Raw genomic sequence first — 19768 nt, 5'->3', positions numbered from 1 at the left:
ACTTTTCTGTTCCTTGTATGGCTGTATTAATGAAAAAAAATTGTTTCAAAAGTATGACTTTAAAATTATGATCCTTTATAGCTAATATTTGGGATATAAAAACTTTTAAATATGTTTTCAGGCTATTTGCGCCTAGGAGCCATGGCTAGAGATAAAGGAAACTTTTATGAGGCTTCAGATTGGTTTAAGGAAGCTCTTCAGATTAATCAGGTTGGTAATATTAACTCTCAGGTTTGAGAAATAATTATTTTCACTTTTCCTTCCCCATAAATCAGTTTTTCCTTTTAATGGCTACATCTTTCTGGTTTTGTCATTTTTTGTTTTGTTTTGTTTTCATTTACTTGTTAGATACTAAAAATGTACTAGGTTGCATTATTAATCATGTTGTAAATAGGGACCATTTTTTTAATGTAAATCTTTACTATTGTCTTCCTTGTTCCTTCTTCCCTTCCCCCATCCCGTCCCTTCACTCCACTTCAACAAATGTGACCTGGCTCCTGTGTTTTTTACTCTCACTAGTTTACTTCACTTTCAGTTTAGTTAGTACCATATGAGAGAACTTTATAGCATAGTATCTTAGGATTTTGTGTGGAACCATAGAGGTCATCTAAATGTTTTGATGGCCCACAAAAAGAAATAGATTTCACATCATAGCCTAGTACACACAAATGTATATATAGACAAACAACTGAAATGAAAGTTTCACAAATCATTATTTGCTTTGGCCAATGGGCGATACACTGATATTTTTACTTTATTCCATTCTGTTGCATTTACTATGCAGATAACTAAATACTAACTAAATTGATTTTACAACTCACTAATGGGTATCAACTCAGTTTGAAAACCACTCGTGGGGGTCTACAACAAGAAGTGTATATTTTCAAACAATTTTTTAATGATTTAACAATTTTTGTAAATCATTTTCAGGCTTCTGCAGCTGTAGATTCTCACTGTGAATCCCATGCTTGCTCATGCATAAGTGTATTTGCAATACCAAATATAGTTTAGTATTTTTGCCTGTTAGTGATGGTTCCACATGTATAAGGTTTTGGTTGAGATTTTAAATGGTAGACAAGTACTGTGGATGTGAATGTGGGGAAGTAATTTTAATCATATGTAATTGGTCACAAGGCCTAATTTGCAGTAACTATTGCTGTTTTATTTAACAGTGCCTTGTTGCTTTGTATGCATTTATGTTTGGATGTAAAGATTGTGTGTCCATCCAACAGGGAGCCACAGTATTTAAATTGACCAACCTAATGTTACAACTACTTTGAGGTGGCCAAATGTAAACTGAAAGCATTAATTAAAGTGGTGCAATTTTGTATAACTTAGCATTAGTAGTTCAATAAATTTGGATTGCCATGCAAAAAAAAAAAAAAAAAGAAAAGAAAGAAAACCACTGTTATAATATAGCTTGTAAACCTCTTCAGTAATCAGCTATTGTGGGAAGATGATTGATCTCTCTCAAACTAAACTGCAGATTTTCCTTCTTCATATATGTATGTTTCAGGATCATCCAGATGCTTGGTCTTTGATTGGCAATCTTCATTTGGCAAAACAAGAATGGGGTCCTGGACAGAAGAAGTTTGAGAGGATATTAAAACAGCCATCCACACAGAGTGACACCTATTCTATGCTAGCCCTTGGCAACGTGTGGCTCCAAACTTTACATCAGCCCACCCGAGATCGAGAAAAGGTAATCTCTTTTTGTCCTTTTAAACAAAACTGATACTGTATATTCTTGTTTGAATCTTTTTTAAGAGCACTTATTTCTGTAGGAAAAGCGTCATCAAGATCGTGCTCTGGCCATCTACAAACAAGTACTCAGAAATGATGCAAAGAATCTGTATGCTGCCAATGGCATAGGTGATTATAAAACTTGAGTACCCATAACAATTTGTTTTAAATGAATACTTTCAGAGGAATGTTTGTAAATCAGAATTTTTCTTAAAATATGATCAATGTAGTTGTTTTAAAATAGAATTTTTAGTTGTTTTTCTGACTCCAATTAGAAAATTCTTAAGTATGAACCTTTTTATATCTTTAGGAGCTGTTTTGGCCCACAAAGGATATTTTCGTGAAGCTCGTGATGTATTTGCCCAAGTAAGAGAAGCAACAGCAGATATTAGTGATGTGTGGTTGAACTTAGCACACATCTATGTGGAGCAAAAGCAGTACATCAGCGCCGTTCAGATGGTAATAGCTTCTCTTTCAAGATATTTTTATATCTTGTTCATTGTTAAGCAGATGTTTTCTTAGCCATTCTGGCCCTGTCATGGAGCTGCATGCTATCTCTTGTGATACTGTGTCTATTTAGAGATTTATAATTATATAATGCTAAGGTCAGGCTTTGGTATCCAGACAGAGATGTGAGTCCTGGTTCCACCACTAATTACATGCCTCAGGCAAAGGACATCCTTTCTGAGCCAGTTCTCCTATCTATAAAATGGAGATAATTGTACCTTAACTTCATAGAATTTTGTGAGGATCCAGTATGAAAACTACTTGGCACTAGCATGCCTAGCATATTAGTAATACCCAGTAAGTAATAGGATTTAATATTCATTTGTATATTCAGTTTCTGAAACTGAACTGTGAGTTTTAGAAAGGTTAAATGACTTATTTAAAAGAAAACAGGCCAGGCATGGTGGCTTACACCTGTAATCCCAGCACTTTGGGAGGCTGAGGCTGCCGAGGCGGATGGATCACGAGGTCAGGAGTTCGAGACCAGCCTGGCCAACATGGTGAAACCCTGTCTCTACTAAAAATACAAAAATTAGCTGGGTATGGTAGCACGTGCCTGTAATCCCAGCTACTCAAGAAGCTGAAACAGGAGCACTGCTTGAACCTGGGAGGCAGAGGTTGCAGTAAGCCAAGATCCCGCCACTGCACTCTAGCCTGGGCGACAAAGCAAGACTCTGTCTCAGGGAAAAAAAAAGAAAAAAGAAAACAAAACAGCGATAAGATTTAATGACTGTAGAATTTTTTTATGCTTACATTTGTTGAGTGCTTGAGCTCGAAATAAAAGTCATACTCAGCATCCATAAAATTAAAAAGTAAAAAGGATCTTCGGCTCTATGGGATATATTATGGTCAGAAAGGAAAAGCTTACAAAAAGTAGACGAAAAGAGCAGTCCAGGCTCTGAGAAGTGGTTTACCTTTTTCTAAAATGGGTGGGTTATTATCAATATTCAGAGTATTGGAAAGTCAATAATCACAGAAACTCACAGAACCCAGATTGCATATGGTAGCTTCAGAGTTTGTGTTTTGTGAGGTTGGCCTTCCTGATCTGCTGAATGATAATGTTGCCATTTATAAATGCAAATTAACTACTAGGGATATTCAGGAAAAAATTGTCTTAACCATTTTTCATGAAAAAGGTCTTACCTATGACAAGAGGTATTCCATGGTCAAAAAGTGCTATGTTCATGTCACAATTAACACTAGTATTGTATTGGTTTTACCAAGAAGTTAACAACCAGAACTGTAGGACTCCTCATGCTCACTGCCAGTAGGTTCTGCCCATCGTTAAGAAAGGTATAGATGGTAAAACCCAAAGGACAACGGTGTATGACTTCTAATCAGTGGTCAATCAGCTGATTCTAGATAGTATTGCTAAAAATATGAAAAAGGCTTTCCAATCTGTTTACCCTTTCTTTCAGTGTTGGTCCAAATTTCAAATGGAAAGAAACCATTTCAAGCATCTAGTTTTTCTAATGGTCAGATTTTTTATGTTATGAAAATGTATCCTGATGAATGTCAAAAATCATTCCCCAAATTATCCTCTGAAATTAACCATTCAAAGGGTAAAACACCTTTTTACAGAGCTTTAAAATTGCAATGCCATTTTGCTACAAAATGAAAATGTCATTTATTCTTTGTTGTGTTTTAATTAACTTTTTTCTTTTTTTGTAGTATGAAAACTGCCTCCGAAAGTTCTATAAGCACCAAAACACTGAAGTTGTACTCTATTTGGCCCGGGCCCTCTTCAAGTGTGGCAAGTTACAGGAATGCAAACAGACTTTGCTGAAGGTAAAAGGGAGAGAGATTATTCCCATCCATTTCTGTGCTACATTGTATTTTTTTTCAGAAAAAGACTCTTTTTTATTATTATTATACTTTAAGTTTTAGGGTACATGTGCACAATGTGCAGGTTAGTTACATATGTATACATGTGCCATGCTGGTGTGCTGCACCCATTAACTCGTCATTTAGCATTAGGTATATCTCCTAATGCTATCCCTCCCCCCTCCCCCCACCCCACAACCATCTCCAGAGTGTGATGTTCCCCTTCCTGTGTCCCTGTGTTCTCATCGTTCAATTCGGGCCTTGTGTCATGGCAGCACTCCTTCCTCATATGGGCCCTTATAACATTCATGGAAGCTGAAGCCAAATTAACTCACAGCAATTACTCCACCTGCTTTTTTCTAGAGTCTTTTTCTTTTTTTTTGAAAAAATGCTCACCATCACTGGCCATCAGAGAAATGCAAATCAAAACCACAATGAGATACCATCTCACACCAGTTAGAATGGCAATCATTAAAAAGTCAGGAAACAACAGGTGCTGGAGAGGATGTGGAGAAATACGAACACTTTTACACTGTTGGTGGAACTGTAAACTAGTTCAACCATTGTGGAAGTCAGTGTGGCGATTCCTCAGGGATCTAGAACTAGAAATACCATTTGACCCAGCCATCCCATTACTGGGTATATACCCAAAGGACTATAAATCATGCTGCTATAAAGACACATGCACACGTATGTTTATTGCAGCACTATTCACAATAGCAAAGACTTGGAACCAACCCACATGTCCAACAATGATAGACTGGATTAAGAAAAGGTGGCACATATACACCATGGAATACTATGCAGCCATAAAAAATGATGAGTTCATGTTCTTTGTAGGGACATGGATGAAACTGGAAATCATCATTCTCAGTAAACATTGTATTTTTTAATTCTTTGTGATGCATGTTCACATACCTACTACTTAATAATACTCTGCTGTCTAAAATCCTTTTCATGTCATTTGAACATATGAAATATTTATTTTTTATTCACAGGCTAGACATGTGGCACCCAGTGATACAGTTCTTATGTTTAATGTGGCCTTGGTCCTGCAAAGATTAGCTACCTCTGTCCTGAAAGATGAAAAAAGTAATCTGAAGGAAGTACTTAATGCTGTGAAAGAACTGGAGCTTGCACATAGGTAAAGATTTTGTAGAAACAACCTGTGAAATGCTTTGTTTGGTCTATGATCATACCATCTTGAACTCTCCCGATTTTGTCTGAAATGCTTTGTTTAAAGCCATTTGTCTCAAGCTGCTGAAAATCACTTCCTTCTAAAGGTGGTCTATTAGAATCATTCCAGCAATAGTTAAGCCAAAGCAGATAGCAACTGCCACCAGGTGGTGCCAAACTATAGTCAGGATCCTGCCAGATTTGGATCTTGTAGCTTGACCTCTGGAACTGACTGGCTAGCTTTGCAAACTTGCCATAGATTTTTTATTAATCTGACAGTAATGTGACCCAGCATTTTACACATGTGAAATTTTTTAGACACTTATGTTGGTTTTCCATTTTACACCAATGTGTCTTTTCATGGTATGTTGATTTTCATTGAACTAGGATTAAGGTTTTACCTCTTAAATAATGCTTAATAGTTTTATTGAGTTCAGCTCAAAATTTATTTAGCCATATAGTATTTATATATAGCCATATAGTCAGTGGGTGGTGAAATTAAAACCTGTCGTCTCTTCAGGTTTTGTCCAACTTTATTTTTATTCTTGTTTAACAATTCTTGCCTTGCCTGATAAATTATAAGTGCTTTCATGGCCTGAGCCCCGTAACCTCCATCCTGACATATTTAGTAAATTTCATGTTTAGTAAATACTCGTTGCTTGAATTGATTTGTGGTTATTTGTGATTTTACTGATAATATTAAATATAACTTAGACCATCTTGATGAACGTGTCTATTAAATGTAAATGAGTGGCATAAATTTGTGTAAATCAGTCAATATGCAAACCTTTTCTCAGACTTTGTAGCACAGATTAAATTTTTTAAGGGCTTTATTTCATTAGAATCTCTTTTTCTTAAAGTGAAGTATTTTCTTGTTTCATTTAGATACTTCAGTTATTTGAGTAAAGTGGGAGATAAAATGAGATTTGATTTGGCCCTTGCTGCTACAGAAGCCAGGTAATGTTACTATTTATGGAAGGTGACTTTGGGTGAGGCAGTGATATTTGCATGGGCTGGGAAAGTGCCATAGTAGGGAACAGAGGTTCCTGACCTTCCACAGGTCAGTCTTTCATACTTCTCTTGGGGAGACTCTAATCTTTGCCAGGGCTTTTTCCTTTCAGGGAATTGGACAAAATTGCCTTAGTACAAGTACTTGAGTTGTGGGGGAAAATACTTTTCTATTTTACTTATGTCAGCTATGTCAGCTATGTCAGCCTAGTCAAGATAAAATTCATGACTCTGAGTTATATGTAAAGATAATGTTGAAAATCTTTTTAGCTGTGCTTTGAGAGGACATTTATAGTTTGGAAACTTAACATAGTTGGCAGTATTGGCTTATGATAAACTAAGTTAATTTTGCTAATTAAGACTCCATATATTGGTATAGTATGGGAAGTGTAATGCAAAACAAAAAAAATTTTTTTTGGCTGGGCGCAGTGGCTCACACCTGTAATCCCGGCACTTTGGGAGGCCGAGGTGGGCGGATCAGCTGAGGTCAGGAGTTCGAGAGCAGCCTGATCAACATGGAGAAACTCCGTCTCTACTAAAAATACAAAATTAGCCAGGTATTGTGGTGCACACCTGTGATCCCAGCTACTCGGGAGGCTGAGGCAGGAGAATCGCTTGAACCCAGAGGCGGAGGTTGCGGTGAGCCGAGATGGCACCACTGTACTCTAACCTAGGCAACAAGAACAAAACTCTGTCTCTTAAACAAAAAAGGAAGAAAAAAAACATTTCTTTTAAATTTTATTTTATTATTATTATACTTTAAGTTTTAGGGTACATGTGCACACTGTGCAGGTTAGTTACATATGTATACATGTGCCATGCTGGTGTGCTGCACCCACTAAATCGTCATTTAGCATTAGGTATATCTCCTAATGCTATCCCTCCCCCCTCCCCCCACCTCACAACAGCCCCCAGAGTGTGATGTTCCCCTTCCTGTGTCCATGTGTTCTCATTGTTCAATTCCCACCTATGAGTGAGAACACGCGGTGTTTGGTTTTTTGTCCTTGCGATAGTTTACTGAGAATGATGATTTCCAATTTCATCCATGTCCCTACAAAGGACATGAACTCATCATTTTTTATGGCTGCATAGTATTCCGTGGTGTATATGTGCCACCTTTTCTTAATCCAGTCTATCATTGTTGGACATTTGGGTTGGTTCCAAGTCTTTGCTATTGTGAATAGTGCTGCAATAAACATACGTGTGCATGTGTCTTTATAGCAGCATGATTTATAGTCCTTTGGGTATATACCCAGTAATGGGATGGCTGGGTCAAATGGTATTTCTAGTTCTAGATCCCTGAGGAATCGCCACACTGACTTCCACAATGGTTGAACTAGTTTACAGTTCCACCAACAGTGTAAAAGTGTTCGTATTTCTCCACATCCTCTCCAGCACCTGTTGTTTCCTGACTTTTTAATGATTGCCATTCTAACTGGTGTGAGATGGTATCTCATTGTGGTTTTGATTTGCATTTCTCTGATGGCCAGTGATGGTGAGCGTTTTTTCATGTGTTTTTTGGCTACATAAATGTCTTCTTTTGAGAAGTGTCTGTTCATGTCCTTCGCCCACTTTTTGATGGGATTGTTTTTTTTCTTGTAAATTTGTTTGAGTTCATTGTAGATTCTGGATATTAGCCCTTTGTCAGATGAGTAGGTTGCCAAAATTTTCTCCCATTTTGTAGGTTGCCTGTTCACTCTGATGGTAGTTTCTTTTGCTGTGCAGAAGCTCTTTAGTTTAATTAGATCCCATTTGTCAATTTTGGCTTTTGTTGCCATTGCTTTTGGTGTTTTAGACATGAAGTCCTTGTCCATGCCTATGTCCTGAATGGTAATGCCTAGGTTTTCTTCTAGGGTTTTTATGGTTTTAGGTCTAACGTTTAAGTCTTTAATCCATCTTGAATTAATTTTTGTATAAGGTGTAAGGAAGGGATCCAGTTTCAGCTTTCTACATATGTCTAGCCAGTTTTCCCAGCACCATTTATTAAATAGGGAATCCTTTCCCCATTGCTTGTTTTTCTCAGGTTTGGCAAAGATCAGATAGTTGTAGATATGCGGCATTATTTCTGAGGGCTCTGTTCTGTTCCATTGATCTATACTCTGTTTTGGTACCAGTACCATGCTGTTTTGGTTACTGTAGCCTTGTAGTATAGTTTGAAGTCAGGTAGTGTGATGCCTCTGGCTTTGTTCTTTTGGCTTAGGATTGACTTGGCAATGTGGGCTCTTTTTTGGCTCCATATGAACTTTAAAGTAGTTTTTTCCAGTTCTGTGAAGAAAGTCACTGGTAGCTTGATGGGGATGGCATTGAATCTATAAATTACCTTGGGCAGTATGGCCATTTTCACGATATTGATTCTTCCTACCCATGAGCATGAAATGTTCTTCCATTTGTTTGTATCCTCTTTTATTTCATTGAGCAGTGGTTTGTAGTTCTCCTTGAAGAGGTCCTTCACCTCTCTTGTAAGTTGGATTCCTAGGTATTTTATTCTCTTTGAAGCAATTGTGAATGGGAGTTCACTCATGATTTGGCTCTCTGTTTGTCTGTTATTGGTGTATAAGAATGCTTGTGATTTTTGTACATTGATTTTGTATCCTGAGACTTTGCTGAAGTTGCTTATCAGCTTAAGGAGATTTTGGGCTGAGACAATGGGGTTTTCTAGATATACAATCATGTCATCTGCAAACAGGGACAATTTGACTTCCTCTTTTCCTAATTGAATACCCTTGATTTCCTTCTCCTGCCTAATTGCCCTGGCCAGAACTTCCAACACTAGGTTGAATAGGAGTGGTGAGAGAGGGCATCCCTGTCTTATGCCAGTTTTCAAAGGGAATGCTTCCAGTTTTTGCCCATTCAGTATGATATTGGCTGTGGGTTTGTCATAGATAGCTCTTATTATTTTGAGATACGTCCCATCAATACCTAATTTATTGAGAGTTTTTAGCATGAAGGGTTGTTGAATTTCGTCAAAGGCCTTTTCTGCATCTATTGAGATAATCATGTGGTTTTTGTCTTTGGTTCTGTTTATATGCTGGATTACATTTATTGATTTGCGTATATTGAACCAGCCTTGCATCCCAGGTATGAGGCCCACTTGATCATGGTGGATAAGCTTTTTGATGTGCTGCTGGATTCTGTTTGCCAGTATTTTATTGAGGATTTTTGCATCAATGTTCATCAAGGATATTGGTCTAAAATTTTCTTTTTTGGTTGTGTCTCTGCCCGGCTTTGGTATCAGAATGATGCTGGCCTCATAAAATGAGTTAGGGAGGATTCCCTCTTTTTCTATTGATTGGAATAGTTTCAGAAGGAATGGTACCAGTTCCTCCTCGTACCTCTGGTAGAATTTGGCTGTGAATCCATCTGGTCCTGGACTCTTTTTGGTTGGTAAGCTATTGATTATTGCCACAATTTCAGAGCCTGTTATTGGTCTATTCAGAGATTCAGCTTCTTCCTGGTTTAGTCTTGGGAGGGTGTGTGTGTCGAGGAATTTATCCATTTCTTCTAGATCTTCTAGTTTATTTGCGTAGAGGTGTTTGTAGTATTCTCTGATGGTAGTTTGTATTTCTGTGGGATCAGTGGTGATATCCCCTTTATCATTTTTTATTGCGTCTATTTGGTTCTTCTCTCTTTTCTTCTTTATTAGTCTTGCTAGCGGTCTATCAATTTTGTCGATCCTTTCAAAAAACCAGCTCCTGGATTCATTAATTTTTTGAAGGGTTTTTTGGGTCTCTGTTTCCTTCAGTTCTGCTCTGATTTTAGTTATTTCTTGCCTTCTGCTAGCTTTTGAATGTGTTTGCTCTTGCTTTTCTAGTTCTTTTAATTGTGATGTTAGGGTGTCAATTTTGGATCTTTCCTGCTTTCTCTTGTGGGCATTTAGTGCTATAAATTTCCCTCTACACACTGCTTTGAATGTGTCCCAGAGATTCTGGTACGTTGTGTCTTTGTTCTCACTGGTTTCAAAGAACATCTTTATTTCTGCCTTCATTTCGTTATGTACCCAGTAGTCATTCAGGAGCAGGTTGTTCAGTTTCCATGTAGTTGAGTGGTTTTGAGTGAGTTTCTTAATCCTGAGTTCTAGTTTGACTGCACTGTGGTCTGAGAGACAGTTTGTTATAATTTCTGTTCTTTTACATTTGCTAAGGAGAGCTTTACTTCCAAGTATGTGGTCAGTTTTGGAATAGGTGTGGTGTGGTGCTGAAAAAGATGTATATTCTGTTGATTTGGGGTGGAGAGTTCTGTAGATGTCTATTAGGTCCGCTTGGTGCAGAGCTGAGTTCAATTCCTGGGTATCCTTGTTAACTTTCTGTCTCGTTGATCTGTCTAATGTTGACAGTGGGGTGTTAAAGTCTCCCATTATTATTGTGTGGGAGTCTAAGTCTCTTTAAAAAATATTTTTTAAAGACTTCACATAGATCAGCTAATGGTCCTGCTTCAGATTTTTTAATTTGTATAAGGAAAATAGATGTGCTAAGTTTTTTAATATAGTAGTTACATTCATGTTTCTCTAAACCTGAAATGTTCTAGGCAGTGTTCTGACTTACTGAGCCAGGCCCAGTACCACGTGGCCCGGGCACGCAAACAAGATGAAGAAGAGCGGGAGTTGCGGGCCAAGCAAGAGCAAGAAAAGGAGCTGTTAAGGCAGAAACTTCTTAAAGAACAGGTATCTTGTATTTTCCAGTTATACTGAAATTAATGAATTGTGTGCATGCATACACTTTATATGTTTAAAAAAAAAAGTCCTCTGCCAGGCGTGGTGGCTGACGCCTCTAATCCCAGCACTTTGGGAGGATGAGATGGGTGGAAGGCGGATCACTTGAGGTCAGGAGTTCAAGACCAGCCTGGCCAACATGGTGAAACTCCGTCTCTACTAAAAATACAAAAATTAGCCAGGAGTGGTGGCATGCACCTGTAATCCCAGCTACTCGGGGAGCTGAGGCAGGAGAATCACTTGAACCTGGGAGGCCAAGGTTGTAGTAAGCCGAGATTGCACCACTGTACTCCAGTCTAGGCAACAGAGTGAGACTCCATCTCAAAAGAAAAAGAAAAAAATCCTCTGCTTAGGATGGTAGCCATTAATTTTTCATCATAAGAAAATTTTCAGTGGGGTTTCTTTTCTATCATTTTTCCTCATAGGAAGAGAAACGTCTCAGAGAAAAAGAAGAGCAAAAGAAACTTTTGGAACAGCGGGCCCAGTATGTGGAGAAGACCAAAAATATTCTTATGTTTACTGGTGAGACTGAAGCAACAAAAGAGAAGAAAAGAGGTGGTGGTGGTGGACGGGTAAGATAATTCCTACTAGCACGAGTGACCTCGTTTTCTGTCTTTTGGCTTTGAGAAATGAGGATAATTGGTTAAATTCCTTCTGTACGTACTAGTTTTGACTTCCTCTTTTGTTAAGAGACAGTCTTCCAACACGGAGAATGATTTAAATGGTATCCAGTATTTAGCAATGCATTCCAAGGTTAGCTAAGTATATTTTACCTTTTAGTTATCTTTTTAAATAGTTGATTTTTGCAAAGTTTTAACCAGTTGAGACTTTCGTCTCAATTAGAAGTCTTTAAAATATGGGCCTAGCCAAGAACCTCTTCCACGTGGCTTAGTAAAAGATCCTTCATTTGGGCCGGGCACAGTGGCTCATGCCTATAATCCTAGCACTTTGGGAGACTGAGGTGGGCACATCACTTGAGGTCAGGAGTTTGAGACCAGCTTGGCCAACATGGTCCATGTCTCTACTAAAAAGTACAGAAATCAGCCAGGTATAGTGATGCATGCCTGTAGTCCCAGCTACTCAGGAGGCTGAGGCACGAGAATCACTTGAACCCAAGAGGCAGAGGTTGCAGTGAGCCAAGATTGCCCCACTGCACTCCCGCCTGGGCAAAAGAGTGAGACTTCATCTCAAAAAAAAAAAAAAAAATCCTTCATTGTCAAATGACTGATAGGATATGGCCCCTTTCTGTACCTTAGCATTCTAACCACATTCCACCAACCAGGAAATAACTGACTGTAGTCTTGTTTGGATTTTAGCGTTCTAAGAAGGGAGGAGAGTTTGATGAATTTGTCAATGATGACACTGATGATGACCTACCTATATCCAAAAAGAAGAAGAGAAGAAAGGGTAGTGGCAGTGAACAAGAAGGTGAAGATGAGGAGGGTGGTGAGAGAAAGAAGAAAAAGAGGAGAAGGTAATGTCATCATTAATGTGTTTTAAGTAACCTCATAAAAGTGGTGAAAGACCTTTTACCTTCTGAATCTTTTGATGTTTAGAATTTATGAACACTTGATCCAAACAGTGAAGCTTTTTGTGCCCCCACTTCCTACTTTAATCCTAAGATAGACCCAGTACAAAAATCCACTGAGTACCTGGGATTTCCATACATCTCCACAGCTTTCCTTCTAAGAGCTACAAGTTAGTCATAATTGCCTTTCTTGTGTCTCTAAATATTTATTGGAAAACATGTGATTTAGAATAAGACCTGGATTGTGTCCACACTAACTGCATGTGCAATCTTGGAAAAATCACTAAGCCTCGGTTTCCTCTCTGTCGTTGGTAACAGCAATGCCTACCTCATGGTTTTTGCTCAATGCATAAGATGTGAATGTGTGTGAAAGCGCCTTTAAAACCACCCAGTGTTCTCTGCTGTTAAGATCAAGGATGCCCTACCCATTTCTCATGCGGAGGTGCCTCCTAAGTTACTTTGTCCCTCTCTTGTTGTGCTATCCTGTCCAGGAACCTCCATTCAGTTATCTTACCTAGATTGCCCTTCCCAACCCTTGGCCGACTATATTTGGGAAAGAACCTGCTAATACATTAAGACACAGACTTGTGGAATTGAAGCTGTGGTGAGGATATTAGTAGCAGGCCTGGATCAATAGTTGAGAAAGAAGGAAGAGGAGGGGAAAGATGTTGAAATCTGGAGCCTGGGTCTTTTCTCATCTTCTCTATCACTCCACCAAGTGCAAGATTCAAATGCAAATTAATGAGAGCTCAGCAGTGACTAATCAGCAGACATTGCATAAATACATAGTTTTTACAGATTTCTGAGCCACGTGCAGCAAGAGTAAGTTATGTCCCCTGCCCTTGAGGAGTGTACAATATGATTGAGGACAGCACCCATATAGAAGAGGATTCAGAATGAACAATAATTTAATGTCAAAGTAGTCTGGAACTTTATAGGTAGGCTCTTGACAAACTCTCTCTTGTTGTTCACTATTTAAGACATCCGAAGGGAGAAGAAGGATCTGATGATGATGAAACAGAAAATGGCCCCAAACCGAAAAAACGACGTCCACCAAGAGCAGAGAAGAAAAAGGCTGTAAGTTTATAGTACTGTGTTTTTCTGTCCCCTAGTAGACGTGAAAGATTGCAGTACACTAGAATACATTCTTTCCTTGCAACTTTCTCAAGCACAAATGCTTGTTTTCAAAGTTCATCAGTGGCTGTTTGATTGTATCATTGTAATGCAAACCCAATTTAACAAGATGGCCTAATGTAAGAGTCTTGACTAATCTATTATGTTTAACATTCTTTAGCCCAAGCCAGAACGTCTGCCTCCATCAATGAAGGGAAAAATAAAATCCAAAGCCATAATTTCATCAAGTGATGACTCTTCAGATGAGGATAAACTTAAAATTGCTGATGAAGGGTAGGATATTTTCTCTTTGTAAATTCTTCTCATGATGTAGATAAATCAAAAGTGATTACTAATCAGCCTGTCTGTACTAGGAAAGATACACTTTTCTTTTTATTTATAAATAACAAGAGGGTTGGGGACAGACTTGAAAATTGGAGGAAATAGATAACTGGGAGTGTTGCTGTGCTGAAATGTCTTCTCCCCAGCTTCTTAGAATCTGAGAGCTGGAAGAAACTTTAACCTGTCATTTTGTCCTGCTACATCTTTTCTCTCAAATAAGAAAACCTTTTTTGAAGTCTCATTTCTTCATGGATGTTAGCTGAAATTTCCTAGATGACATCCTTCTAAATGAAATGTATCATTTTGCTGCCCTACTGTTGACACACTAAAAGTATTACAGATAGCCAGGTCCTGGTCATATGGAGATAGGCTATTTCTTTTTATTATTATTTATTATTTTATTTATTTATTTATTTTTGAGACGGAGTTTCGGTCTTGTTGCCCAGGCTGGAGTGCAATGGCAATCTTGGCTCACCGCAACCTCCACCTTCTGGGTTCAAGCGATTCTCCTGCCTCAGTCTCCCAAGTAGCTGGGATTACAGGCATGTGCCACCATGCCCAGCTAATTTTGTATTTTTAGTAGAGATGGGGTTTCTCTGTGTTGAGAGAGGCTATTTCTTGACTGTTTCCTCCCCTGTTGTGCGGTGGTAAGTCAACAGTACCTGCTCCGTGGAGGACTTATCCTAGACTCCTTCCACAAGACTCTCCTTTAGTTCATGGCCCACCCAGTGAAGCAATACTTGATTTTATTTGTGCTAAACTTGCTCCTCAAGCTCAAGTTGTCCCCCATTTGGGTTTCTCAACCAGGCCTCTTAATACTGTACTAAGCTGTGTTCTTCTGTAGCCATCGTTTTCATTCATTCATTCAACAGGCATCTGAACGTCCAGTGTGTGAGATAGTATAAGTGCTGGGAATACAGAGAGAAAAGATAGGCCCATAAATTCTCCAAGGAATTTCTGCTTCAGAGGCAGTGGAGAAGAACAGATAAACCAAAACCATGTTGTAGGCTGGGCGCAGTGGCTCACACCTGTAATCCCAGCACTTCGAGAGGCCAACGTGGGCAGATCACTTGAGGCCAGGAGTTTGAGACCAGCCTGGCTAACATGGCGAAACCCCATCCCTACTAAAAATACAAAAATTAACTGGGCATGGTGGTGTGTGCCTGTAATCCCAGCTACTAGGGAGGCTGAGGGACAAGAATCGCTTGAAACCAGGAGGCAGAGGTTGAAGTGAGCTGAGATGGCACCACTGCACCCCAGTCTGGGCGACAGAATGAGTCTCTTGTCAAAAAAAATTTTTTTAAAAAGCCCACATTATAGTTGGATTAATGTTATCATGTAAATTTGCATTATTGTTATCCAGGAACCATACCTAGTCTTGAGTTTGGGTGGTGGTAGGAGTTGAAAGAGATGTTTTTTTCTAAAAGAAAGGGTGTTTGAGTTGAGTCTTAGAAGAATTGGGATTCCTGAGGCATAGGTTAGCATGTTGAGGAGGCTAAGGCTTCTGGTGGGGATTGGACTCATAGAGAGGTAATCTATAAAGAACCAGATTTGCAGTTCTGGCCAGGTGAGGTGGCTCATGCCTATAATCCCAGCACTTTGGGAGGCTGAAGCAGGAGGATCACTTGAGGCCAGAAGTTTGAGACTAGCCTGGGCAGCACAGTGAGACTCCATCACTACAGAAATTTTATAAAAACAAAATAAACAAAAACAAAAAAGATTTGCAGTTCCCTTTTTCTCTGAAGGCACCGGCTGACACATCTGGATTGTTTTTCTGTAAAGCACTGTTGAGCCCTTGTCCCCATAGTGTTACCCAGGTCTGTTTAGAGACATGCATGATCAATGTAATGAAATATGTGGTTTTCAAAGACTGAGCACTATTAAATGTGTTGGCAGAAAGGTCCATTGTGAGAGGCTGAGCTGCTTCCAAATCTGTACCTGAGGTCAAGGCCAAGTTTGTTTGAGCCACTTGCATCAGTTAAGCTTTGTCCTGACCATCATAAAGTGTGTTTGCTTATTTGGCAAGATGGAATGGAGTGAATTGGATCCCAGGGAAGACCCACAGGTCTTTAATATGTATACAGAAAGAGAGTAATATATTTCACCTCCCTCACCATTCCTAGACCAAACTCTGTGGGATTCAGTATTCCTTTATTGGAATATCTGTCATGAAAACCAAAACTAAGGAATGTGCCGGAGAAGTGTGTCTGCTCCAAAGGAGCGGTCACAGTGGTTAAGGGAATAATTTTTCCTCAGAGCCTCCAGGAAGCCAAGACTCTGAGGGTGCTGCCACCATTCTAAGCATAAGCATGACTTCCCCTTTTCTTTCACATATCAACTGACAAGTAGAGGGGAGAGCTTGGGAGCAAAGGCAAATAAACCAAAGGGCCCCTTTAGCCTCAGTTCCCTATCTTGAGCAAGTCTTGTCATGGAAGATGGGACCTAGTGCAGTAGCAAATCTTAGGACAGGAATAATGACCTCACTCTTCAGGTACCTGTTAGCACCGATGGCAATAGGACAGGGAAATGTCCTTTGAAACCCTTTTCTGCCTTTGGAAAAGGGTTAATTCTTCAAAGTCTTTAAGCCAGTTGAGATCCTGGATTTCACCTTTGTTGCTATTAATTTGTGTACAAAGATAAACAAAGGTATCCCTTCCTTTTCATAATTTTATATACGAAATTGGGAAATACTTCATTCTGATGAAAAGTGCCCAGTGAGTCACCATCCCTGTTTATATTTTGACTTATAGCTAAAGTGCCTTATCTTTTTTTCCTTTTTAAACCTTTTAGAGTTGTGAAATATGTCACATTTACAGAATAGTACACAAAACAAGTATCCCAAAATGATACCTGTGTAACCACTATTTAGGCCAAGAAATAGAATATTAAATGCCCTTCTGTTTTAAAAGCACATTGTCTGCTCATCAAGGCCCCAGTTAGCCAGAATCCTCAGCTTCTAACCAATGATCATCTTTGCCAGACATCCCAGGAACAGCAACAGCAACAGTGACTCAGATGAGGACGAACAACGACAGAAACATGCCTCATCAGAGAGTGATTCCGATGAGAACCAGAACAAGTCTGGCAGCGAGACCGGCAGTCCCCGGAGGCCACGAAGACAGCGGTCAGATCAGGACTCAGACAGTGACCAGCCATCCAGAAAGAGAAGGCCCTCCGGTTCTGAGCAGTCTGACAATGAATCTGTGCAGTCAGGGAGAAGCCGCTCAGGAGTTTCTGAGAATGACTCTCGCCCAGCTTCTCCAAGTGCCGAATCAGATCACGAATCGGAGAGAGGATCTGATAATGAGGGTTCTGGCCAAGGCTCTGGAAATGAATCGGAACCAGAGGGATCCAACAATGAGGCCTCAGATAGAGGCTCAGAACATGGGTCAGATGATAGTGACTAGGTTTTATTTCATCAATAAGCTTCATCTCTGGAGGAAACTTTTTTAATATATGAAAGCTGTGATAAAAATGTTTCAGATGTTTAGTCAATTGTGAAATTTTTCTTAAGGCAATTTTCTTTTCTATCAGTTTGTATATTACTAAGCCCCAAGAGACATTTCCTGTGCTAGAGTCCGATATTTGAGTCTCTTGTGCAAATGAGACTATTCTTTGTGGTACAATTCCACCTATCATATGTGAAAACTGCAGTAAAAGTAAACCCAGATGTTAAATCATTCCTACAAAGGTTTGACTGAAACTGTGGCAGATGTCTCGTCTTCTTTATATGTTAAGCAGCATACTCTTTTGATTTTTATTGCAATCTTTTACCAAGTGGTGCACAAACTTGGTATTGATGTCTTTATTCCATTTTGAGTTTAGATTGAGAATATTTTTATTTTCTGAAGGCAGAGATATCTACTGTATAATTGCACCAAAGTACATTTGAAAGGAAGGTTTTCAATAGTGTAATACTGCAGCAATGTAGATAAAATCACAAATATATAATTTGTTAGGTTGAATAAGGTGTGGAAAATGCTTTTCTGTTAGTAGAATGCAAACACCTACCTAAGCCACGTAATAATAAAATTCTTTTACCAACTTTCATGAGTAACTTCCTGTCTTTTTTTGTTTGATATATTTGTGCATGGCAGTGTAGCATAAATTATGCAAATATTTGAAAAATCCTACGTTAAGCCTCAAGACTTTTATAATTCTTACAGATTTGTGGAGTGTTTATTTTAAAGATGCAAGAAAACTAAGGTACCAGCATGTATTTTTCTTTTCAGTAATTCAGTAATTAACAGTAATATTTTTATGTAGTGGTTTGTAAGAGCTTTAATTATTGTAGTCAACAAGTATTATTAAATGTGCTATATTAGCCATTGAGGTGAGAATGCAGAGATAAAGTTCCCTTCTTGTCTTCAAAAATTGAGTAAAGATAAATTTGTTGTTCCTGTGGTGTGAGAAATAGGGTGATGATGTTTGCACAGGTTGTGGGAGCAAAAAGGAGGTTGGAGGAAGCAGTGAAGACAAAGTTTCTTGAAGGACAGGAATCCTGAGATGACTCAGCCTGAGCCAGGGCTCCTGCCTGTACCTCAGGATCAGCCTCCCATTTCTTAGTGGAGTTGGTGTCAGCAGGAGCAGGCAGCATAGATAATGGGCCTAGTACAGTGGCTCATGCCTGTAATCCCAACATTTTGGGAGGCTGAGGCAGGAGGATCGCTTGAGGCCAGGAGTTTGAGACCCTCCCTGAGCAACCTAGCAAGGCCCCATCTCTACAGAAAATTTTAAAAATTAGCCAGGCGCCGTGGTACACACCTATAGTCCCAGCTACTTGGGAGGCTGAGGCAAGAGGACTGCTTGAGCCCAGGAGCTCTAGGTTACAGTGAGCCGTGATTGTACCACTGCACTCCAGTCTGGGCAACAGAGCTGAGAGCAGAGATACTGGAACCCAGGAGTCCAGGACTGGAATCTCACTTTATGACACTAACCAGCCATGTGACTTTGGGCAAGTTACTTCCCCTATATAGGCCACGTGCCTCATCTAAATCAAACCATTTCTCCACTGTTAATCTTGAAAGCCTCAATTCAATGTCACAAATAGAGAATAAGACTTGCATTGTCTTTGATGTTCATTTGGAACTAGACCAAGCACCACAACCATAAAATTGGAGCTATTTAATTAAAAAATAAATTTTGTTGAAATTTACACAAGAAAAACCATTCTAAATACGAAGCTTTAAAATCCTTCCCCACTGAAATTACTTAACAGTCTTTTTAAGCAGACTATCCCATTATAGCAAAAGACTATATACCCAACTCAGGAATGTTGTGAGGATGATAAGGTAGGTTAAGTGATGAATGCATTGTAAATTCCCAATAAAATTATGCATGTGATTGAATTGGCTCTGAATGTTTGGCACTGTTCATCAAGCTTGGCTCGTTTAGCCTAAGTGGGGACTAGGTCAGTTACTCTTTCACAGGTCATCCTTTAAAAAATTCTTCCTCGTTCCCTTTGAGAAAAATATTTTGAATCTCCAGGAAATGTGACTTTCCTGGAGCTTTTAAAGTATCCCTTGTTTTGGTTCCACTAATGAACAATTTCCATCCCTGGGAGTGTCATTAGCCAAAAGAGGCAAGAAAGACCTTTTAAAGGATAATAATATCATCTCAAACTGGAATTTGGAGCCTATGATCAGTGCAACTTTTGTCGTAGGGGTGGTTTCTGATGCTCTGGTCTTTTGGGTGTGCTAGGAAGTATGGGTTGGTGGCAATGCTTCCTGTAATGGCATTATGGGCCCAGGAAAGGGTATATGCTACAGGCAAATCAAATGCGTCTAGACCTCAGTGCATCCTCCCATTTGGGGCCGAGC

General features: G+C 39.2%; 1 protein-coding gene across 1 annotated transcript in view; it reads left to right on the top strand.

Annotated features, from left to right (window-relative positions):
• The window catches only part of CTR9 (CTR9 homolog, Paf1/RNA polymerase II complex component), a 33077-nt gene extending 15080 nt beyond the window's left edge, over positions 1-17997 (top strand). The window contains exons 13-25 of the mRNA XM_002822031.6: positions 122-210; positions 1517-1702; positions 1785-1872; positions 2054-2202; positions 3922-4038; positions 5073-5218; positions 6136-6207; positions 10783-10918; positions 11392-11538; positions 12283-12440; positions 13475-13571; positions 13789-13901; positions 16930-17997. Coding sequence (XP_002822077.2) covers positions 122-210; positions 1517-1702; positions 1785-1872; positions 2054-2202; positions 3922-4038; positions 5073-5218; positions 6136-6207; positions 10783-10918; positions 11392-11538; positions 12283-12440; positions 13475-13571; positions 13789-13901; positions 16930-17356 — 1925 coding nt within the window. The 3' untranslated portion in view covers positions 17357-17997. The remainder of the gene's footprint in view (positions 1-121; positions 211-1516; positions 1703-1784; positions 1873-2053; positions 2203-3921; positions 4039-5072; positions 5219-6135; positions 6208-10782; positions 10919-11391; positions 11539-12282; positions 12441-13474; positions 13572-13788; positions 13902-16929) is intronic.
• Positions 17998-19768: the final 1771 nt, after the last annotated feature.

Source organism: Pongo abelii, chromosome 9 (assembly GCF_028885655.2).
Source record: "Pongo abelii isolate AG06213 chromosome 9, NHGRI_mPonAbe1-v2.0_pri, whole genome shotgun sequence".
Classification (NCBI taxonomy): Eukaryota; Metazoa; Chordata; class Mammalia; order Primates; family Hominidae; genus Pongo; species Pongo abelii.
Note: the sequence above shows the minus strand (reverse complement) of the source record. Positions and strands in the feature narration are given on the sequence as shown.